The sequence below is a fragment of the Eublepharis macularius genome, chromosome 7 (assembly GCF_028583425.1).
Source record: "Eublepharis macularius isolate TG4126 chromosome 7, MPM_Emac_v1.0, whole genome shotgun sequence".
Classification (NCBI taxonomy): Eukaryota; Metazoa; Chordata; class Lepidosauria; order Squamata; family Eublepharidae; genus Eublepharis; species Eublepharis macularius.
Window position 1 is genome coordinate 136,366,253 of NC_072796.1, and position 19,462 is coordinate 136,385,714.

Here is a 19,462-nt window from a genome sequence, read left to right on the forward strand (position 1 = left end):
TCTTGAGTAATCCACAGCTACTTTGACTGAAATCTTCTGGATGTTCCTCAGGCTCATGCGGAGAGAATGCAGAACTCAGTACAGAGCAGGGAATCCCAAGTTCACATTCCTTCTTTAGGCATGGGCTCACTAAATGGCTTTGGGAACATTGTTCCTTGTACAGCTCAGCTCCCCTTGTGTGTTTGACTAGGATCTGAGCGACCCAGCTTCAAATCTCCCTTCTGCCTTGGAAGCTTGCTGGATGACATTGGGCCAGGCACATACGCTCAGCCTCACCTACCGCACAGGGTTGTTTACCGGCCTCAATTCAAGGCATTCGCTGTTCCATACCAAGCTCTGCCTGGCCTTAGTCAGTCCTATGCCTCTCTCCCTACGTTCCACCATGGCAGCTTCGCTCATCTGAACAAAAGCTTCTGCAGGCACCACCCGGCACATGGGCAAAATCAGCAGCTGCCCATACATGTGCATTCTCTGCGGCGGCCCCCACCTTATGGAACATCCTACCTGAGAAAGTCAGGAAAGCTCCCACACTCTCCTTCCTTTCTGCAAATGATGCAAAACTGATTTATTCAAGAGGGCTTTTTTACTCAGATAGGAGAACTGTATTGTAAGGAAGAAGCCTCAAAGAGATACATTTAGTAAAGAGATTTGGAACTATAGACTCTGCTTCTATGCTTAACAGCAACTATAGACTCAGCATACTCTGCTTAACAGCAACTGTCTGTTGCTGTTAAGTACAATCCTACCGGGTAGTTTCTGTGTTGTTTGATGTGTCAGAATTGCTTATGCTCTGTTCCAGCATTTCTTCTGCTCTGTATTGGAATTCTACTTGTTTTAAATCTTTGCAAATTTGCATGTATATATCCTATTACATTGTTTACTGAAATGCATTTGAAATGGACTGTAGTGACACACACTGTGTAATTCACCTTGAGTCTCAGTGAGAAAGGCAGACTATAAATAACGTAAATAAAATAAATAAATAACGGATAATGTTGTAAGCTGTATTCACATCTGCCTAAATGCAATAATCTGTCAAACGGGATTAATAATTACCTGCTACACCAATTGTCATCATTATTCATAGTTTACCTTTCTCACTGAGATCCAAGGCAGATTACACAGTGCAAGTGAAAATACAATATAAGCAACAGCCAGGACATTCACTGAGCAAAATACAGTAATGAACAGTTAGGACATTCAGTGAAAAAGCTATAATAGGGTATGGTAGAAGAAAATTTGAAAAACAAGCATGATGAAATCTTTCTGAAACAAAGCGTAACTAATTTACATAGCATGAATAAAGTACAGTTTATTCACAGCTGTCTAAATGCAAAATTCCCTGAAAACCCTTGCATCTCAACAACAACAGAGATACATTAAGATAGAGTGCTATGCATTTTTGCACCACTACTGAACGTCAGAGGTAAAGTGATTAAAAGGTTCTTAGAACAAAATGTCAAGCAAAAATAAACTGGTTGTGGTTTTATTGGAGAAACACTTCCTAGAAACACTCCTGCATCTGACGAAGACAGCTGTGGTTCTCAAAAGCTTATGCTACTGGACTCTTTACTATTTTACTCCCTTGACTGGGCCATGATCCACCGAAGATTCATTTAATTTCACAAGACTGCTGGAGGATATGGCTAATTACCTTTCCCTTTAAAATTCCATAACTCCTAAAACAATTTTTGCTCATCAGAAACAGGGGAGATATGAGGGCTACTGATATCATCACTCAGATACCAGACAGGCAACTTCCATTTGTAGAAAATATTCAAGTCTTCCTCCTAAAAACAGTTCTTGTAGGCATGGCAAGCCTGAATCAGGAGCTCCAATGCATCCAAGTCCCAGAAGTGGCTCCTTGCCCAAGTGAAGGAGTTCTCTCGTGCTTTCTGTCAGTGCTTACATCATATCGCTAACCTTCCATACACACAAACTGAGAAAGGACTTGGGCTTTGCCAGTTCGCAAGGTGCTTGTGGGCCTGTTGGGAGGGGCTGCGTCTCAGTGGAAGGGCCTTTGCTTTGCATGCAGAAGGCCCCAGGTCCAACCCCCGACATCCCCAGAGGGTTGGTGATGTGAAAGGCCTCCACCTGAGACCCTGGAGAGCTGCTGCCAGTCAGAGCAGACAATACTGTCCCTGAGGGACCAACGGTCTGAGTCAGTATAAGGCAGCTTTGTGTGTGCTCATTCCAACGGAGGGCCTGCAATGCACTTCCTTGCGACTGTGTCAGCCGAAGCGAATTCTCACTTTCCATACTGTGGAGTTCAAGGGAGGCCAGGAGATCTTTGTACAAGGGGAAAATAAGGCACTTGGGGGTGATATTCCAATGCTGATCAGCCAAATTAGGAGGTTTCTTTTATTTCTGAACCTGCAGGGAGTGTTTCGTTTTTTTCTTACGGCTAGAATGCAACAGTGAGGGTTTTAGCACTGGTCTGCACATTGTGTTAAAAGGGATTGAGTGCATAGCTTTCCATGCAGCTGCTTCAAGTTCCAGAATGCAGGGCAGGTATAGTCTACAAGACTAAATTCAACTGTACAGGACATAATAATAGTAACTGCAATAATATAGCGCTCTTCTAGACAGATTAGTGCCTCACTCGGAGTTGTGAACAAGCTGATTCCGCACACGTTGAATAATGCACTTTCAATGCACTTTATCAATCGTTTGAGGTGGATTTTTTGTTCTGCACATGAAAAAATCCGTTACAAATGATCTATAAAGAGGATTGGAAGTGCATTATCCAACGTGTGCGGAATCAGCCCAAGTTAGTGTTATTATTATCCCCACAAAACAGCTGGGGCTGAGAGGGGGGACTTACCCAAGGCCACCTACTGAACTCATGGCAGTAGTGGGATTTGAACCAGCAGAGTGCTGATTCGCAGCCAAACCACTTAACCACTGTGCTACAGCTGTCTGCCCCCCCCAGAAGTATGTTAACAACCAGCCATTCTATGATAACAAAATAAACAGTCTGAATGAAAAAAGAAATGTGTCAGAGAAAATAAAGTTAAATACTTGTTTCAGAAAAAAAGCATTTGGCGGAGATTCAACTGATCTCCAATGATCCAAAATACACCAATGAAAAGGTAAGAAGCAGAACTGCAACTGCGAACTACAGAAAAGGTCCCAGGTCCAAATTCTGGGATCGCCAGTTAAGTAGCCGGCATCAGGAAAGATCTTTCCTTTTCTCTGCTTGACAACAACGGCCAACCAGAACAGAATATTCTGAGCTCAAAAGACCCACCATCTGACCTGTGTGTTCAGCTGTCACATAGCTATTTTTAGACATCAGCTATTTCAACTTCATATATATTTACATCTTTAATCGAAATAACAATATCCCAAAAGGTAATCAGCAAAAAGAAAAACAAACTGGTTTGCAAGAGAATGCCATCACTCCACATCCACAAGAACCAGATGGAAACACACAATCCTTCCCCAAGTCAGTATTTCCATACAGCTGCAAAAGCAGACCATCTGACGTCAGCAGAAAAGGAAAGAGATTCTTACTTGAGCTGAGCTTTAAGTTCTGTAAATCTTGGCCGCCTGCTGGGGTCGTAAGCCCAACATTTGGTCATAAGGCTGTACAGTGTGGGAGGGCAGTTGGGGGGCATCGGTAACCGCTCGCCATTCTCAATGCGCCCAATCACGTCGTTGTTCTTCACGCCTTGGAACGGCTTGATGCCGTGCATTAGAATCTCCCACATACACACACCTATTAAATTAAAACAAAAAGTGCAAACGAAGTTTTAATCAGCAAGCAGGGAACTTGAAACGCAGCTTTCATGAGAAAATACCAGTCCATTTAAATACTGTGGCATTGCAAAGCAATGTTCACTCAGATGTACAGGTAAAAGAGGTGACTGAGTTGTCAGACAATGGGTGGGAATCACCAGTGAGGAATTGAGCAAGCTCTCAGCAAACAGAGTAGAATCTTTGCTCAGAAATGTGTCTTGGAAGACCTACTCGTCTGTTATTTCAAACAATTACTATTTTCTTTGCTATTTACACTCCAATCACACAAACGAAATACATTGGGTTAAGTGTAACACCAAGAAAAAAAATAGGAAATTTGTATATCTGTGAATTCCTATTCTCTGAGGTAAGTAAAGACAGTTAACTGCTACAGCTGCTCCTTATGGCTGTAAGCAATCTCAGTTCAGAGGCACTTCTTGATAAAGTACTGTTCCCGAACATCCACATACGTTGCAATGGCCAGGAGCGCTTTTTACCAACTTCAACCCTTCTTAGAACAGTCTGACCTAGCAGTGCTTATATATGCATTGCTGACCTCAACCCTGGACTACTGTAACATGCCCTACTTTTGAAGAGTTCTCAGAAATTCCTCTGTAAGCTGTTCACATGTTAGCAAATTTCCCCTCTCTCACAGAAGGAAAGAAACAGCTCCAATGAAGCCCTGTTATCTGCTAGTAGGCACGGTCAGTATGGGAAGGCACAAAGTCCTTCTCTTGGTATTCTACCAACAGAATCCTGCAGCAAGTGTTATACATTATGACAAATGCCACCCATGGGATCTCAGGGGAACAGTAAGTCTGCATATGAAGGTTCAGGTGGCAGCGGTGGCATCTTTTTATCAGAGGCATATTCTGATACATGGAATGATACATATTCTGATACATGTCCTTTCCAGAGGACAAGGAACTGGCAACCTCTTCTCTGCTTTGGAAACAAAAAGACCAACTATTGCCATGTAATTTTCATGGGGCTTCTTAGATAACAACATTTGATTTGTGTACCGCCCTTCAGGACAAATTATCACCCACTCAGAGTGGTTTACAAAGTTTGTTATTATTATCCCTGTAACAATCACCCTGTGAGGTGGGTGGGCTAAGAGAGCTCCGAGAAGCTGTGACTGACCCAAGGCCACCCAGCTGGCTTCAAACAGAGGAGTGGGGAATCGAACCTAGTTCTCCAGTTTAGAGTCCTGCTGCTCTTAACCACTACACCGAACTGGCTCTCCAGTTTGCAAAATGCTGTTAACCACCTCTTATTCATGGTGAGTCAGCAAGACACTCAGACCCATGATCTGTCTGCTCTACCAACAGCCTACTGGACAAAATTCAAAATGCTAAAAAAAATCCCCCCCCCCCCCACCTCTAGACCTGAGGGAGCACCTTCTTTCACATGAGGCCCTCTTTTGTCCTTGAGACGTATGGGAGGAATGTGCTATGGTCAACTGCAGCATCGAATTCCCTCCTGAAGGGTAGATGGCTTACTTCGCTGTTCTTTAGAAGGCAAATCAGTATTTTGTTTAAGCAGACAGTTGTAAATGACTTCCCTGAACAGTTGCTGTGTTTTTCCTGACTTTATTTAATGAACATGCAACGCTGCAATAGTATTATTTTACTTGTATACTCTACCATATGTAATGTTATTAGGAGGCACATAATTATCATGGAGAAACCAGGTAAAAACTCCTTTCATAATTAAAAACGCCCACTGGCTTTAGTCGATGAATCTGTCATTTAACTAATTTTAATGAAGTACAAAATACAAACTTCTCAAAATGTGTATTTGGAAGATACTGATGGACAGGAGAGATAATTCTATTTAAAATTTTATGTTGCCAGGTAAAGAACTTCAACATACGATTTCCCATTGCCTCCTGCAATAACACACCAGAATGAATGTGATCTCAACATAATAAATATTCAGCCTGAACATTCAGCCCCTCTTCCTAAAATCCAACCCCACGAATCAACGATGAAAGATTTAGCTGATCCATCTGCTGACCGGAGCCTGCTGACCCGCTGATAAGGAAGCAGCACGAGTCACACCGGCTTTTGCTAGTTTCCACTGGCTTGTTCTTACTTGCTGACAATTCTTGACTGTATTTCAGTCTGAGGCTCAGTTTCAACAAAGAAAAAAAAAGTCCAAGCCAGACACAAAGCAGTTTCAATCGAAACTATGCTAACATTGGTAATCCAGAAAAAATTGCCTGGGGGGAGGCTTGGCAAGGGCTGAGACTCTCTCCCACACCGCCTTCTTCCCTATCGTCAGGTATAAAAAAAAACATTTCTGAAGACAATGCACACACCCATGGCAGCGTAAAGTAATGGTTATCGACTCTTAAACTCTGGCTCCTTTTTGCTGTACTCTCTCCTAAACATAGTGAGGTCAAAACTGTCCTTCTCATGCTTCGTGGCTTTTGTTAAGCTTGATGGAACACTTCGATGAACACCCCACTCGCACCTTATTGTTCAGAGACACATGCAATTCAAATAAAAGCCAATTCTCACCATCCCATCATGTCCCATTGTGCCCCAAAAGCAGAACCCAAGCTGGGGCTATGTATGTGAAGGGGTGGGGCTATCAAATGAGAATGAACTCTGCAAAATCAGGCCAAGGGTGCATCCACTCCTCTCATTTCACACAGTGGTCAACTAGTTGCCCTAGAAGCCAAAGGCCCTGCCTCCCCCCACTGCCCACAGCACAGGTATTCAGAGGGTTAACGAAGGCTACTCTGAACACTGGGGTTTCAAACATGAACTTTACCCAACCACTTCAGCTTCTCCTGTACCTTCATTTAGTCCTCCGTAAACTAAACCACAGCGCTTAAGAACATGCTGCAGCAACAGGCCTGTAGCCAGAAATTTTACGGTGAGTAGATATAAGGGTAAGTAAATCTGACTAGGACTTGGGTAAGTAAATCTGAAGCAACAAAAGCCTAAGTATGTCCAATATACTTAAGTTTAAATGCATTTATTTAAATTGACTATTAAATATCATGCTGGTGTAGATCCTATATTCTAGTGTGACCTCTGATGGATTTCCATTCACATTAGAGAGGTTACATCGGTCTAATGTCCAGGGCTTTTTCGCTGTGGGAAAGCAGTGGAACGGAGTTCCGGCACGTCTTAAAAATGGTCACACGGCTGGTGGCCCCGCCCCCTGATCTCCAGACAGAGGGAAGTTTAGATTGCCCTCCTGTCTGGAGATCAGGGGGGTGGGGCCACCGGCCATGTGACCATTTTCGCAGAGGGCAATTTAAACTTTAAAAAAATCCCCTCTTGTTCCAGGTGACCCAAAGTGATGTCATTGTGCGGTCTTGAGTTCCACCACTGAGTTCCATCACCTCTTTTCCCAGAAAAAAAGCCCTGCTAATGTCTACCTAAACATTTTTTTGCGCTTGGGAAGTAAAAAACCTTACATTCATTGGTGATGGTGAAATAGTTGCATCTCGGCAACTGAAAGACTGCCAAGCCATTGAAAGGATGACATTCATCTAGATGTGGTTACGCACAATCCTGAATTGCACCTCAGAAGAGCTCAAGTCTTCATTTAACTTGGGCCGGGGGGAAGGGGACACAAAGTGCAGTACAACAAAATGCTTTCTATACAACATTGGGCACTTTTTCATCTCTAGCTATTGACTATGTAATGTTTTAAAATAAAATTAGTCATAATGAACAGAAACAAAATACATTTAAAATGTTAAAATCTGTTTTGGGAGTTTGTGAAGCAAATACATCTGTAGTATTGCATGCCATCAGTTATTCAGGGACTTGCTTGTAATTATATCACAGTGCCCCCTTGTCAATTTAATTGCTGATGGGGGCGAAAAAGAGGTCATTCTTGAGCATTCTGCAACACCCAAAGGTGCACTCTCCATCATACAGGAAAGCTCCAGCAACATGGCTTGTAAGAAATGATTTAAAACAAGCTTATGGAGACTAGTCATTTATTTCTTTCTTCTTATCCCCCCTTTCCCCTTTTGCCTCACCAACTCCTGAGGCAGTAAAGCTGGGAAGTCAGAGAGAGGGCACAGTGCATTTCTAAGGGGGCACTGACCCCACATGCCCCATGCACCTACGTGCTTCCGCACTGAGACCACAACCGATACTGGGGGGGGGGTCCAACTTAACTTACAGATTCCATGCATGAGACTGTAGCTATGTTTATGCACCAAGCAGGCAAATATGCCTGCAGCCCCCACAAACGTTCTTACCATACAAATATACCCTTTGCATGTTGCACCTGCTATGATGGTCATTCAGGTAGGGCAAAATAAATTATTTATTTATTTATTTATTTATTCATCATATTTGTACCCCGTGAACAGGCTCAAGGTGGCTAACAACAGGGAAACAGACATTAAAATCATCAACAGTTATCTAAAAACAATGTTTAAAAACTCAGTACAATACAACACAGAATACTAGATTGGCACCATAAACAGTACAGGTTACATTAAATTATCTTTTTAAAAAAGCATGGATACAGCTGTGATGTAAGCCTGGAGCAGCCAGCGACAGACTATGTGGGGGGGGGATGGGCAGGGGACAATTAGCTGGCTCTCAACCAAAGGCCTGGCAGAACATCTCCATTTTACAAGCCCTGTGGAACTGTAATAGGTCCTGCAGGGCCCAGATCTCAATCAGGAGTGCATTCCACCAAGCCAGGGCCAGGGCTGAAAAGGCCCTGGTCCTGGTTGAGGCCAGACGAATGTCCTGGGGGCTGAAGACCACCAAAAGCTGCTTATCTTCAGAGTGCAAGGCCTTGCGGGGGACATAGTGGGAAGGCTGGAAGTGGTTTGTTTTGAAAACCTAGCTCTTACTGTGTTCACTTACCAAACATCCATACGTCACTGGCTGAGGTAAAACGTCGGAAGTTGATGGATTCGGGTGCCATCCATTTGATGGGCAGTTTTCCTTTGGAAGCTACAAGGTGGAGATAAAAAGACAACTAAATGCTTCTTAATTGCCTGTGCTAAAGCCTGCTTACAAGATTATCCTCAATAGTGGAAAGGCCTTTGGGAAATGTTACTTTGTGCCACATTTCAAGCAAAGGGAATCTGCAGACTTCTACTGGGAGTCAAAATGAGGAATAGAGATGGGCATGAACCAGAAAAAAAACGAACCATGTGGTTCGTCATGTTTCACAAACCACAAACTTTCACAAACCTGCCCTGGTTCATGAACGGGTTCATTTGGTTCATGAAAACGTCACTTCCTGGCCAGCAAACCACCACTTCCGGGTCAGCAGGTCACTTCCAGGTCAACAGGTCACTTCCAGGTCAGCAGAAGGTCTGCAGAAAGCCCATCCCCTGTTGCCTAGGAAACTGATTGGCTGTCTGCAATGACGAACTGAAAAATGAACCAAACGAACCATTCCAAAGTTCGTGGCGGTTTGTCCGAAATGAGCTCTGACGAACTGGTTCGTGCTGAACTTTGGTTGGTATTTCGGTTCATGCCCATCTCTAATGAGGAAGGTAAATACTGAGAAAGCTGCTTTGCAGCCGCTTTTAAAGAAAGGCGATGATATATCCCCTCTCTTACATTAGGGAAAAAATATAGTTAACTAAGAGCTTGGAGTCTCATCAAGAACAATAAAGCTGAAAAGGAAAGCCACAATCATGCTGAGTTGGTCCACATCCAGTGTAGAGAGTAATGTCTCTGGCTATAGGCTTAATGGTGGGGGCGGAGGGGCGGGCGGATTCAGGAGCCCTTGAAACAGATTTGCTGTCAGGTGATTACGTCAGTACAGACACTTACTCCTGCTTGTTTCAAGTTCACATATCTCTCACTCCAGGATGGGCAGGAAACTGGATCATGGCTGCACAAAAACTCAAAAATCCATGCAACCTGGTGCCCTGCCTATCCCATTGCAAAAAAACCAGGCAAAAGCAAGGCTGAGAAAAGAGGATGCTTTCCTACTGAAAGAGACTGGTGATAAGTTCCACTGTGTAATTTCCAATTCTCTCTTTAAAATGAACTGCTTATTTTTAAAACTGATATTCTACCTTTAAATTTTAATTCTTATATCCTACTTTTCTTCCTGATTGGGCAAAGGGGTTTTTCACATTGTTCCCCCTTCCTCGACTTAAACCCCACAATAACAACTTTGTGAGGATAGGTTAGGTTGTGAGAGTGACTGGCCCATGGTCACCCAGTGGACTTCCATGGCAGAGCTGGGATTCAAGCCCAGTTGTCTCAGGGACTAGTCTGCCACTCTTTATCATTACGTTGTGCCACTCCTCAGCCAAATAGCATTAACTTATCTCCTCAGTTTCATACTGATGCACCTTGATTATGAATATCATTCCCTTTTTCTCAAAGATATAGAGATCTGATGTGCAAAAAATGCTGCAAAAAACCCAGGCAGAACTCCTAAACCCCTGTCACAGTTTTTGCTGAATGTAATAAGTCATTTTATATTTTTTTAAAACTGGGATAGGCTTATTTTTGTCCTATCATTTGTTAAAAATGTACTGTATTATAATTCCCAAGCTCATCTTAAATATTGAAATAATAGCACAGAAGAGACAGCAGTATTTTTAAAAGCTTCATCTGTTATACGAGAACATAAACACGAGAAGGATCCTGATACATCAGATCTAGCGCCCAGCTAGTCCAGCATTACGTTCCTTATAACGACCACCAGGATACTTCTGGAAAGCTTACAATGAGGGCATAAAAGTGAGAACCCCTCTCCCTTTTTGTCCTTAGCCCTTGGCTCATCACGTATACTAACTCTTAACACGGAAATTCCAATTACATATTATGGATAATAGCTACTAGAAATGAATGAATGCAGATGCATGCCAAAAATCCATCATTTCACTGTTGGGAATGTGGTTAAGCTGTCACAATGGTCAATGTTATTTTTTCTGAATCAAAAATGTTCTTTGATATATTACAACAGTTTTAACATTCCTCCTCACCTTTATAATACGTACTATCTTCCATATATCGGGACAAGCCAAAGTCACCCAATTTCACACAGTCGGTGGAGGACACCAGCACATTTCTAGCAGCAATATCTCTACCAAAGGACATAAACTGTCATTATCTTGCACAGATTTAATATGCTACAACATTTGCTGTAAAGCAGACAAATGCTTTAATTTAACAAGTACCAAAGTTCCTTTGTGAGATGTAGATATGACAGTTATAAGGTTGGATCCATGGGAGAGCAATTCTCTCTCTCTCATGCACACACGCACACACAAAAACAAACTCACACCTGGGGCAAATCTCAGTCTTCCCACATTTCAGTAGGCTGGTAAGTATGGAATATACCGATCTATAAGGAAGGACCCATCCCCACCCACCCCAAGGTGAGCACCCTGAAGGAGAAGTGGAGATCTCTGGATGTTTTGACTACAGTTTCAAAAATCCTACCAGGAACACGTTTATACAAAACTCTCCTACCCCATGAAAAGGAGCAGATCCACATACAAGATTAACAGTGTAATCCTAAGAAAAGCTACTCCAGTCTAAGCCCATTGTTTTCAACTCTAAATGCATACAATGGCTTTAAGTATCACTGGGCAACTTGAAGAGTGCATTTGGCCAGCTGCTCATGTAGAAGAAACTGTCTCTCAAGGATCCCACCCTTCCTGCCCTACGTTTTACTGTTTTATGTGTTTTTAGTGTATACTTTAGTTTTCGTTTTAATTTTTAATGATTTTTTTATTATATGTTTTTATAATGTTTTAGCAGTTAGCAATTTAGCAGTTTTGTGTGCCAAAGTAAGTTAATTAATCAAACAAACATGCTACTTCACAGATTCTTTGAGGTGCTTCTGTCATCTACAATTAATGTGACATTTCTTTAAAAAAAATTGTTCCCGGAAACCAAATACTGATCATTCTAACAACAGCAGCAATGTGCTTATATACTGCTCTCCTAGATAGATTAGTGCCCCATTCAGAGAGGTGAACAAAGTCAGGGTTTTTATTATCCTCACAGTACATCTGGGGCTGAGAGGACTGTCGATACTGGGCTTTGAACCAGCAGAGTACTGATTCGCAGACCACCCATTTAACCACTATGCTACAGCAGCTACTTAAAGCAAACCCTCTTAGGTTTGCTTACAAGTGCATTTTGTTCTTTTCCTCCATATTTAATTATAGTGAATCCATAAGCAGGAATTTATTTAATGTTCTTTCCGCTCTTCAAAATAGCTGCGGAGTTCTCCAACGTTTGGAAGGCTACGCACAGTTTTGTGTTGGCATTTGGAATGCCACCAGAAGACGTGGCAGAGGCAAACGGGCCCCTTTGTTCATTTCATGCAACTATGTGAATCACTAAAAGATGATGACCAGTAGGTGTCACTCTATGCCAAGCCTCTCTTGTCTGCGGCTGAATTCATATAAACCAAACCAGTAAGTGCAAGGGAGCCAATTTTGAAAATTCAGAGTAATCAGTCTGATTGAGAGGCAGCTTATTCTTAGCAGGAAAATAAGCCAAATTAAATTAGAAAAGCAGTGGAAGGATGAAGTTCTGGATTAGCAAACAAAATTTCTAACCAGAATATCTAACATTCAACATGGCTGCTGAGAACCATCCATCCATTTTTCACATTTAAAATTAATCATTTTCAAATTATCTTACCTATGTACAAATCTTTTGCTCTCCAAGTAGGCAAGCGCTGTGCTAAGTTGATAAGCATACAGTATCAGAGATGCCAGATCCAAGCTGTATTTTCTTACTTGCAAAAATGACCTCAGCTTCAGGGGTAGAGGAGAGGGGGGAGGGGAGAGAGAGAGCAGAAGGTGAGACAAAAACATACTTGAAGGAGTCGAGGTGCTTATACGCTAACAGCCTCTGGATTCGGACAAACGGCCTTTGGTTCTTGCCTTTTAACTTAAAAGCAGAAATGGGTTAAAATGTAAATTCAGGGTTTACATTCCCAAACTGAACACTGCCTACAGTTCATCCAGTACCAAAGTGAGATTTTAAGGAAAACAAGAGACATAACACCACTTTCCAAGCACTTTTTTTACACAGCCTGTCAAAATGGAAACAAAAAACCCCCAGGTCTCGTTTCCATTCTATTTGTTTGCATTCCCAAATTGTATTTTATTTTGTTTCATGCATATCCTGCCTTTCTCCCCAATGGGGACCCAAAACAGCTTGTACAATTTTCCTCTGCTCCATTTTCTCCTCATAACAGCCCTATGAAGGTAGGTTGAGATGGTGTGACTGGCCTGAGCCCACCCGCGGAGCTTCCGTGGCAGAGCGGGGAACTGAATCTGGACTGCTCAGATCCTAGTCCGCCACTCTATACCACGCTGGCTCTCACTGAACTGGGGAATAAAGCTAAGCTCATGGAGGCTCCCTGGATGAGTGCACAAGCTCAACCATGTTCAGCCAAGTCACAGTGGAGGTGGTGGTCCCCACCCCCTGTCCGTAATTGCTTCAATGTCATCCCCACATCGAAGGCAACATCTTCTAAGCCTTGTGTGTTTTACTAAGGACCTGATTCACTCAATTCTTTCCCATACTTAAACTGAACCAACAGTGGTTTCTCCTGATTCACCTTCTTCTCTCTGATTCGTTAGGTCTCAAGGACATCCTTATGGTACCTGCACCATTGGATTTTGCCTACCTGCTGCTACTTAAACCTCTTGCTGATCACCTGGCCATTTCTTGCTCTTTCTTAATGTGCTGCGCTTCTGAGCGACACATTAAGAGACCCGAAGGAAGGGATGAGACCCTTTAGCCCGGTTCAGCAGCAAGCACTGTTCTTGACTAAGGCAGAGGAAGGTCCATGCACGAGGAATATCCACCAGAAGGCAGAAGGATTGAACTGCCCCTGCTCTTTCTATATTAATTTGTTACCTGGAAGGCACACATGATAATCTCTGTGCTCTGTGAAAGCCTTCGACAATACATCTGTGCTATTTTCTTTTCTGTTTACAAATGATATGAGTTAAAATGTTTTGGTAAAAAATAGGTTCAGTAAGAACTGTTAGAAGCAGGGGTAAGAGGACAATCACAATTTTGTATGTCAAACAGTAATACTGAAAAATCAGAAGGGAGTTGAATTGTGAAATCAATTTTATGTAACATATCCACATGTCCATTCTCCATGCCATTTTGTAACCTTGTTTCAATAAGTCTATCAGGAATACTTCCCCTCAGAAAGGAAATGAGGTTCTTATTTTTACCATACATATGCTGCCTGTATAAAAGGTTTTAATTTGCTGTCACGTTCAGTGCTCCTCCTGACAAATGAAAACCCCTTTGAGGTCTATATACGTATCAAAACTGGCACTGGGGTAAACAGGTGCAAAATTCTTCTATCCAATGGAGTTTTGCCCAGTTACTCCAAGGCTGAATTTAAATCCATGATCCTGCAGCTGTGACATTTTGATGGCTCTGCCTTGGAGTGCAATATTCAAGCAGCATAACACGGCTGGCAAAGCAAGCAGCCCTCCCAAGCCTCTTCACAAAACATCTGTGGAGCTGAAATAGGCAAGTGCTGAAGAATGCTTCCTACCTCTCCCAGAGTACACAGCTCCATAATGATCCAGACGGGGTTTTCTGTGATGACGCCGATCAACTTGACAATGTGGGGATGATCAAACTGCCGCATCGTTACTAGAACAGAGAAAGCGAGCTTTGTCATTAAATAAAAGATCGTGGCAATTTGCAATGTAACAGGGTTGTTGATCCATGAGCCTGGTAGCAGTGAGGGGGTGAATTACAAACTCCAGACTAAATACTGGGAGCAGCCAGGGGGCCTCCATATTATACAGCTTCCACATGGAGGTCCATTGGAAGTATAATAATAACATTAATAACAACAACATTTGATTTATATACTTCCATTCAGGATAACTTAACTCCCATTCAGAGCGGTTTACAAAGTGTGTTGTTATTATCCTCACGACAATCACCCTGTGAGGTGAGCGGGGCTGAGAGAGCACTGAAAAAGCTGTGACTGACCAAAGGTCACCCAGCTGGCTTCAAGCAGAGGAGCGGGGAATAAAACCCTGTTCTCCATATTAGAGTTCTGACACTCTTAACCTCTACACCAAAGTGCCACTCCACACTGGTTTCCAAGTGGCCAGTCACTGTGCATGTACCAGCTCACCATGGGATCAGCCCTTTAAAGCACAGCAGATATAAATCAGCTGCCACATAGAGCTATTTGCAAAGAATCACCACGTGGCAGTCATCTTTGCCTGCTACAGATGAAACATCTCCCTATGGTGAGGAGACCCAGAACAATCTCTGGGCTTACTCATTCTTTCCTTTCCCCCTGAAATTCCTTTGCCCTTCCCTCTTAGTGCTAAAAAGTTCTAACTCGCACCAGTACAAAGGTGAACATTAACCATGATCAGTTTTAAGTCAGAATCTGAATCCAGGGCTTAAACTGATTTTCAAATTCCAAATTAAAACTAAACATTGAGAAAACAGGTGGGGGGAGTAAAAAGGACATGGGGAGGAGTGCGTGAGCCCCCTTGCCAATTGCTTAGCCCTGGTTAAGAGAACGGGACATGTTATACTGAGCTGCACGAAAGACCTGAAAGGTCAATTCAGCTTTAAGTAAACCAATTAATACTATAAGCTTCACTTTGGTTGTTTGTGAGTTACGTAAACGTAGAAAAGCTACACTACATTTGGGGGGAGGGGGATGGAGCCCAGCAAGTTTATTTAAACCTTAACACTCCCTTATCTTTTCATAATGCTTTTGAATCATTCAAGGTGTTTATTCAGTAGAAAAAGGAAAAATGGTTCACTATTCTCAGATGCATAATGCTGTTAACAGCAATGACAGAAGACAGGGCTGACATGCATAGGATGACCAGAAGAAAATCTCATTTAGCGCTTTGGTTTGTATCCAATCTTATTTGTTACGAGCGTAATTACCCTATTATCAGTCTCAGCAGTGCAACAGCAGTACCTTGCACATAATAAACTGTTCATCTATTTGTTCAGAGATAGCATTCTTTGTCTGGACCTGGGACAGCAGCCTTTTATCTCATGACATGCACATAAGTATTTCCAAACACATATATTAAAGTAGCAGCTTTATCTTGGCTGCTCATGGTTTGGTAGCTGTTATAAATTAACTGTGCTATTTTCAATTTAAGCTGGTTTATTACAACACTGGCTCTGTGAATGAAAACAGGTTGAAGTTCTGAAGAGTTGGTCCTTTATGCTTTAGACACATGCACAATAGCCCTCGTTATTCCTGTCAAGGGTAATTTCTTGTTAAACACTGGTGTTAGGTTTGGCTTGGCGATCAAAATAATTTACACAAAAAATGTCAACCACTTTGGCTTAGTCTGATGCAAACATACTGTGCAGCAGAGAAAATTCAGACGGTCAGTTTACTAATGTGGTCAGCACAGGGTGGTTGGCTGGCTTCCTCCATGTGTGCTAAAGTGCTTTAACTGCGGTCATTGCTGCCACCACCGTTACTTAACAGCTCGTTATATAGTAAATGTATTCATTCTACCTATCCCGCTATACAATACCAGGGTGTTCTGATGCCCTATCCTAGCTCTTAAAAAATGGTTCGGAATGTTGCTTTAACGTTAAGATAATTTGACCTGACAATGGTGGTATTTATAAAGTTATACAAGCATTGGTTTAAAACAAATATTTAGGGTGCAGCATCCGCACGTGGAGGAATCTTACTAGAGTCAATAGACCTCTGTCTTTGTCTGACAACATGAGCACACATGAACTTGTATAGACAGAACAGGTTTGAATTCAAAACTTGCTTGGCCAAGCAGAGGATTTCTGTGATTTTCATGGCTTCCCCTGCAGTTCTCAATCATGTCTGACACCTTTCAGGAGGGTGCCCCAATGCTCAGGAGCAGCTTTTTGAGGTGGGGGGAGGCAGAAAAGTATACAACAAGAATGGAGAGGCAGGAAAGATCCATTCTGCAAGTGAAGGTCTGTTCACAATTGATGGGATTCACTCCACTGTAGGAAATGGGAGGGCCCCTGCGTCTGGGCTTTACTACTCTGCCTCGCCAGGTAGAATCATAGAATTAGGCTGGAAGGGACCTCCAGGGTCATCTAGTCCAACCCCCTTCACAATGCAGGAAATTCACAAGTACCTCCCCACCCCCCACCCTCACTGACACTTGCTCCATGCCCAGAAGATGGCAAAACATTGTCAGGATACCTAGCCAATCTGGCCTGGGGAAAATTGCTACCTGACCCAAGGTGACGATCGGCATTATCCTGAGCATGTAAGAAGGCCACGAGAACTAAGCACTGATGTAACCCTTCCTCCCCCCCCCCCACCAATGATCTGCCTAGGTTTTCTCCAATGTAGGAAATGGGAAGGCCATATAAAATTTCCCTATCCACAAGTTTGGCTCTCCTGCCAGGCACAGTGCTCATGTACATGAATGACTTGCATCACACAAGTATGGCTGACTATGGTTCTATTAGTAGGACTCCTTTACAACTGGCTGCACCATTGCTTGACTGGACTGAGTTCCTAGTATTTCTCACAAAATATTTTACCATTGTTTGTTCTTCATGGGGCATGCATGACTTGGAAATGGTGCTATCTGGTGCATGGTGGGTGTGGGGAGAGAGGAGGGTTTGGGGGAGTCCACAAATTCTTTAAATCAAAATGAGGTTCCTTCAGTTGCTAGAGAGCTGTGCTTTCACATAACAAATTTGGAGCAGCCTTTTGATTTATATTCTCTCTTAACTGTATGCATGACATTGCATTAATTTGGTATTTTGTCCTCATTTTTGTATTAGAATCTGAAAATGCCAGCATTTAAAATGAGTACAAAATGTTACAGAAATGTACCAAATAAGAAAGTTACTTAAATTACACTGAAGCAAACATTCTAGATATAAAATCATTTAATTCTTTTGATCAGGATCTTTGGAGTTTTAATTGTGCCGCCTAGTGGCAACTAACTTACAGCTACCCCAGGACCATGGGGGTTTTCAAGGCAAGAGATGAGCAGAGGTGGTTTGCCACTGCCTGCCTCTGTGAGCAACTCTGTACTTTCTGGGCGGTCTCCCATCCAAGGACTATCCCTGGCTGACCCTGCTTAGCTTCCAAGCTCTGACTAGCTCAAGCTAGTTTGAGCTATTCAGGCTGCTACTTAAAATATTATACCCTTCATTTAAATCCTTCTCTCATATTCCTGGTCAGAAAACCACCTCCTGGGAGTTAAGTGAAACTGATTTTTTGGGTACAAAAATTCCTGAGGAATAAGGTTAGATCTGTCACGGTTCTCCCTTCTGTAACTGTTGTAATATTTCCCCCCTTATCCTGGAAAATGTTATCACCTTCATAATAATCAGCCTCCCACCCCACAGCTCTTTAACTGGAATTAGGCCATGACCATAAATTCTTTTAGGACTGCTTCATACACAAGCTCATATATGGTAACAAGAAAGCTATGCTGTACATAGAGCTCGATCCACCTGAGATTCTTAGACATGTTGCAGCTACTGTCCTATGTCCCTGCACTAGCTGCAGAAAGAATGTGTGAAACAGTCATGAAAACATTCCCCTTTATAAAGCTGGTCCACCTGGCAAGATGCCTGCTGAACAGAGACTTGCCACACAGGTTTTTACCTTTGGTAGCTTCCATGTAGCTGCTACAGAGGAGAGTTTACTCGAGTATCAGGCTATATATGTATGTACCAAGCAGAGTTTAAAATATAGAAGGGAAACATGATTCTGATCTAACTGCAGCAGCTCAGTTCACTTAAAGCTGAGGAGCATTTGAAAGCTGCAGCTAGTGCAGAATGCTGCAGCTAGACTGCTGCTCTGGGCTAACAACTAGGAGCATGTGAACCTGATACTTCAGCAATTACAATAGCTACTGATCCCCCCCTCCACCCCCCCCCCGAGCCTAGTTCAAGGTGTTGGTTTTGTCTTTTAAAGTCCTGCATGGCTTGGAACCAGGGTATCTGAAGGACTGTCTTCTCCCATATGCTGCTGACTGGGAATTAAGATTATAGGGAGACGCCCTTCTGATTGTCCTATCAAATAAGAACCTTGTCTGGTGGGTGCATGAGAAACAGCCGGAAGCCCTGTGATTATGGAGCAACCTCCCTCCTGGCCCCCTCACTTTCAATCTTCAGGAGGTAGCTGGTTTTATTTAGTATGGCATTTGACTATTTTAGTTTTTCTATTTATCGGCAATCCTAAATTGTGACTTTAAATTGTGGCCTTTTATGTAGTTTTATGGTCATTTAATTTATACTGTAAACTGCCTTGAGTGCCATAAGGTAGAAAGGTAGCCAATAAATTTTTAAAATAAAATAAAATATGTTTCAATACATGTTTTTAAGTAGCTACATGGATTTGAAATGGTTACCTCTGGGCCACTGTGGCTCATGTTTTAAGCCAAAGTTTTCCGGAATGAGACATCTAAACCAAAGGTGGGAGTGGGGATGAAATTCAGTAGCAGACAGATTATGTGACAGGGATTATAAATTTCTGAATCTTATCCCATGCACAAACTTCTTAGTATCCAGTATTTATTTAGAGAACGCATATACCACCTTTTCCAGGGATATCCTCAAAGCAGCTTACAGCTGAGGCAATAAAACAAAACCAGTAAAACCACCATTAAAAACAAATCCATTATAGAAGCCAAAAAACCCCAAGCCATTGCCATTAAACTAGCCACTAAAAAGCAAGTTGCTGCCATTAAAACAAGCTAGGGCATAAAAGCATAAAATACACATTGAGCAGCCCA

At 42.5% G+C, this 19,462-nt stretch overlaps 1 protein-coding gene across 3 annotated transcripts in view; it reads right to left on the reverse strand.

The window, feature by feature from the left end:
- PTK2 (protein tyrosine kinase 2) overlaps positions 1 to 19,462 on the reverse strand; it is a 292,969-nt gene that overhangs the window by 56,867 nt on the left and 216,640 nt on the right. For all 3 annotated transcript variants that reach the window (XM_054985813.1, XM_054985812.1, XM_054985814.1), the window contains 5 exons: positions 14,257 to 14,357; positions 12,366 to 12,481; positions 10,691 to 10,791; positions 8,598 to 8,687; positions 3,517 to 3,721 (listed from right to left, as the gene is read on the reverse strand). In XM_054985813.1, coding sequence (XP_054841788.1) covers positions 3,517 to 3,721; positions 8,598 to 8,687; positions 10,691 to 10,791; positions 12,366 to 12,481; positions 14,257 to 14,357 — 613 coding nt within the window. The remainder of the gene's footprint in view (positions 1 to 3,516; positions 3,722 to 8,597; positions 8,688 to 10,690; positions 10,792 to 12,365; positions 12,482 to 14,256; positions 14,358 to 19,462) is intronic.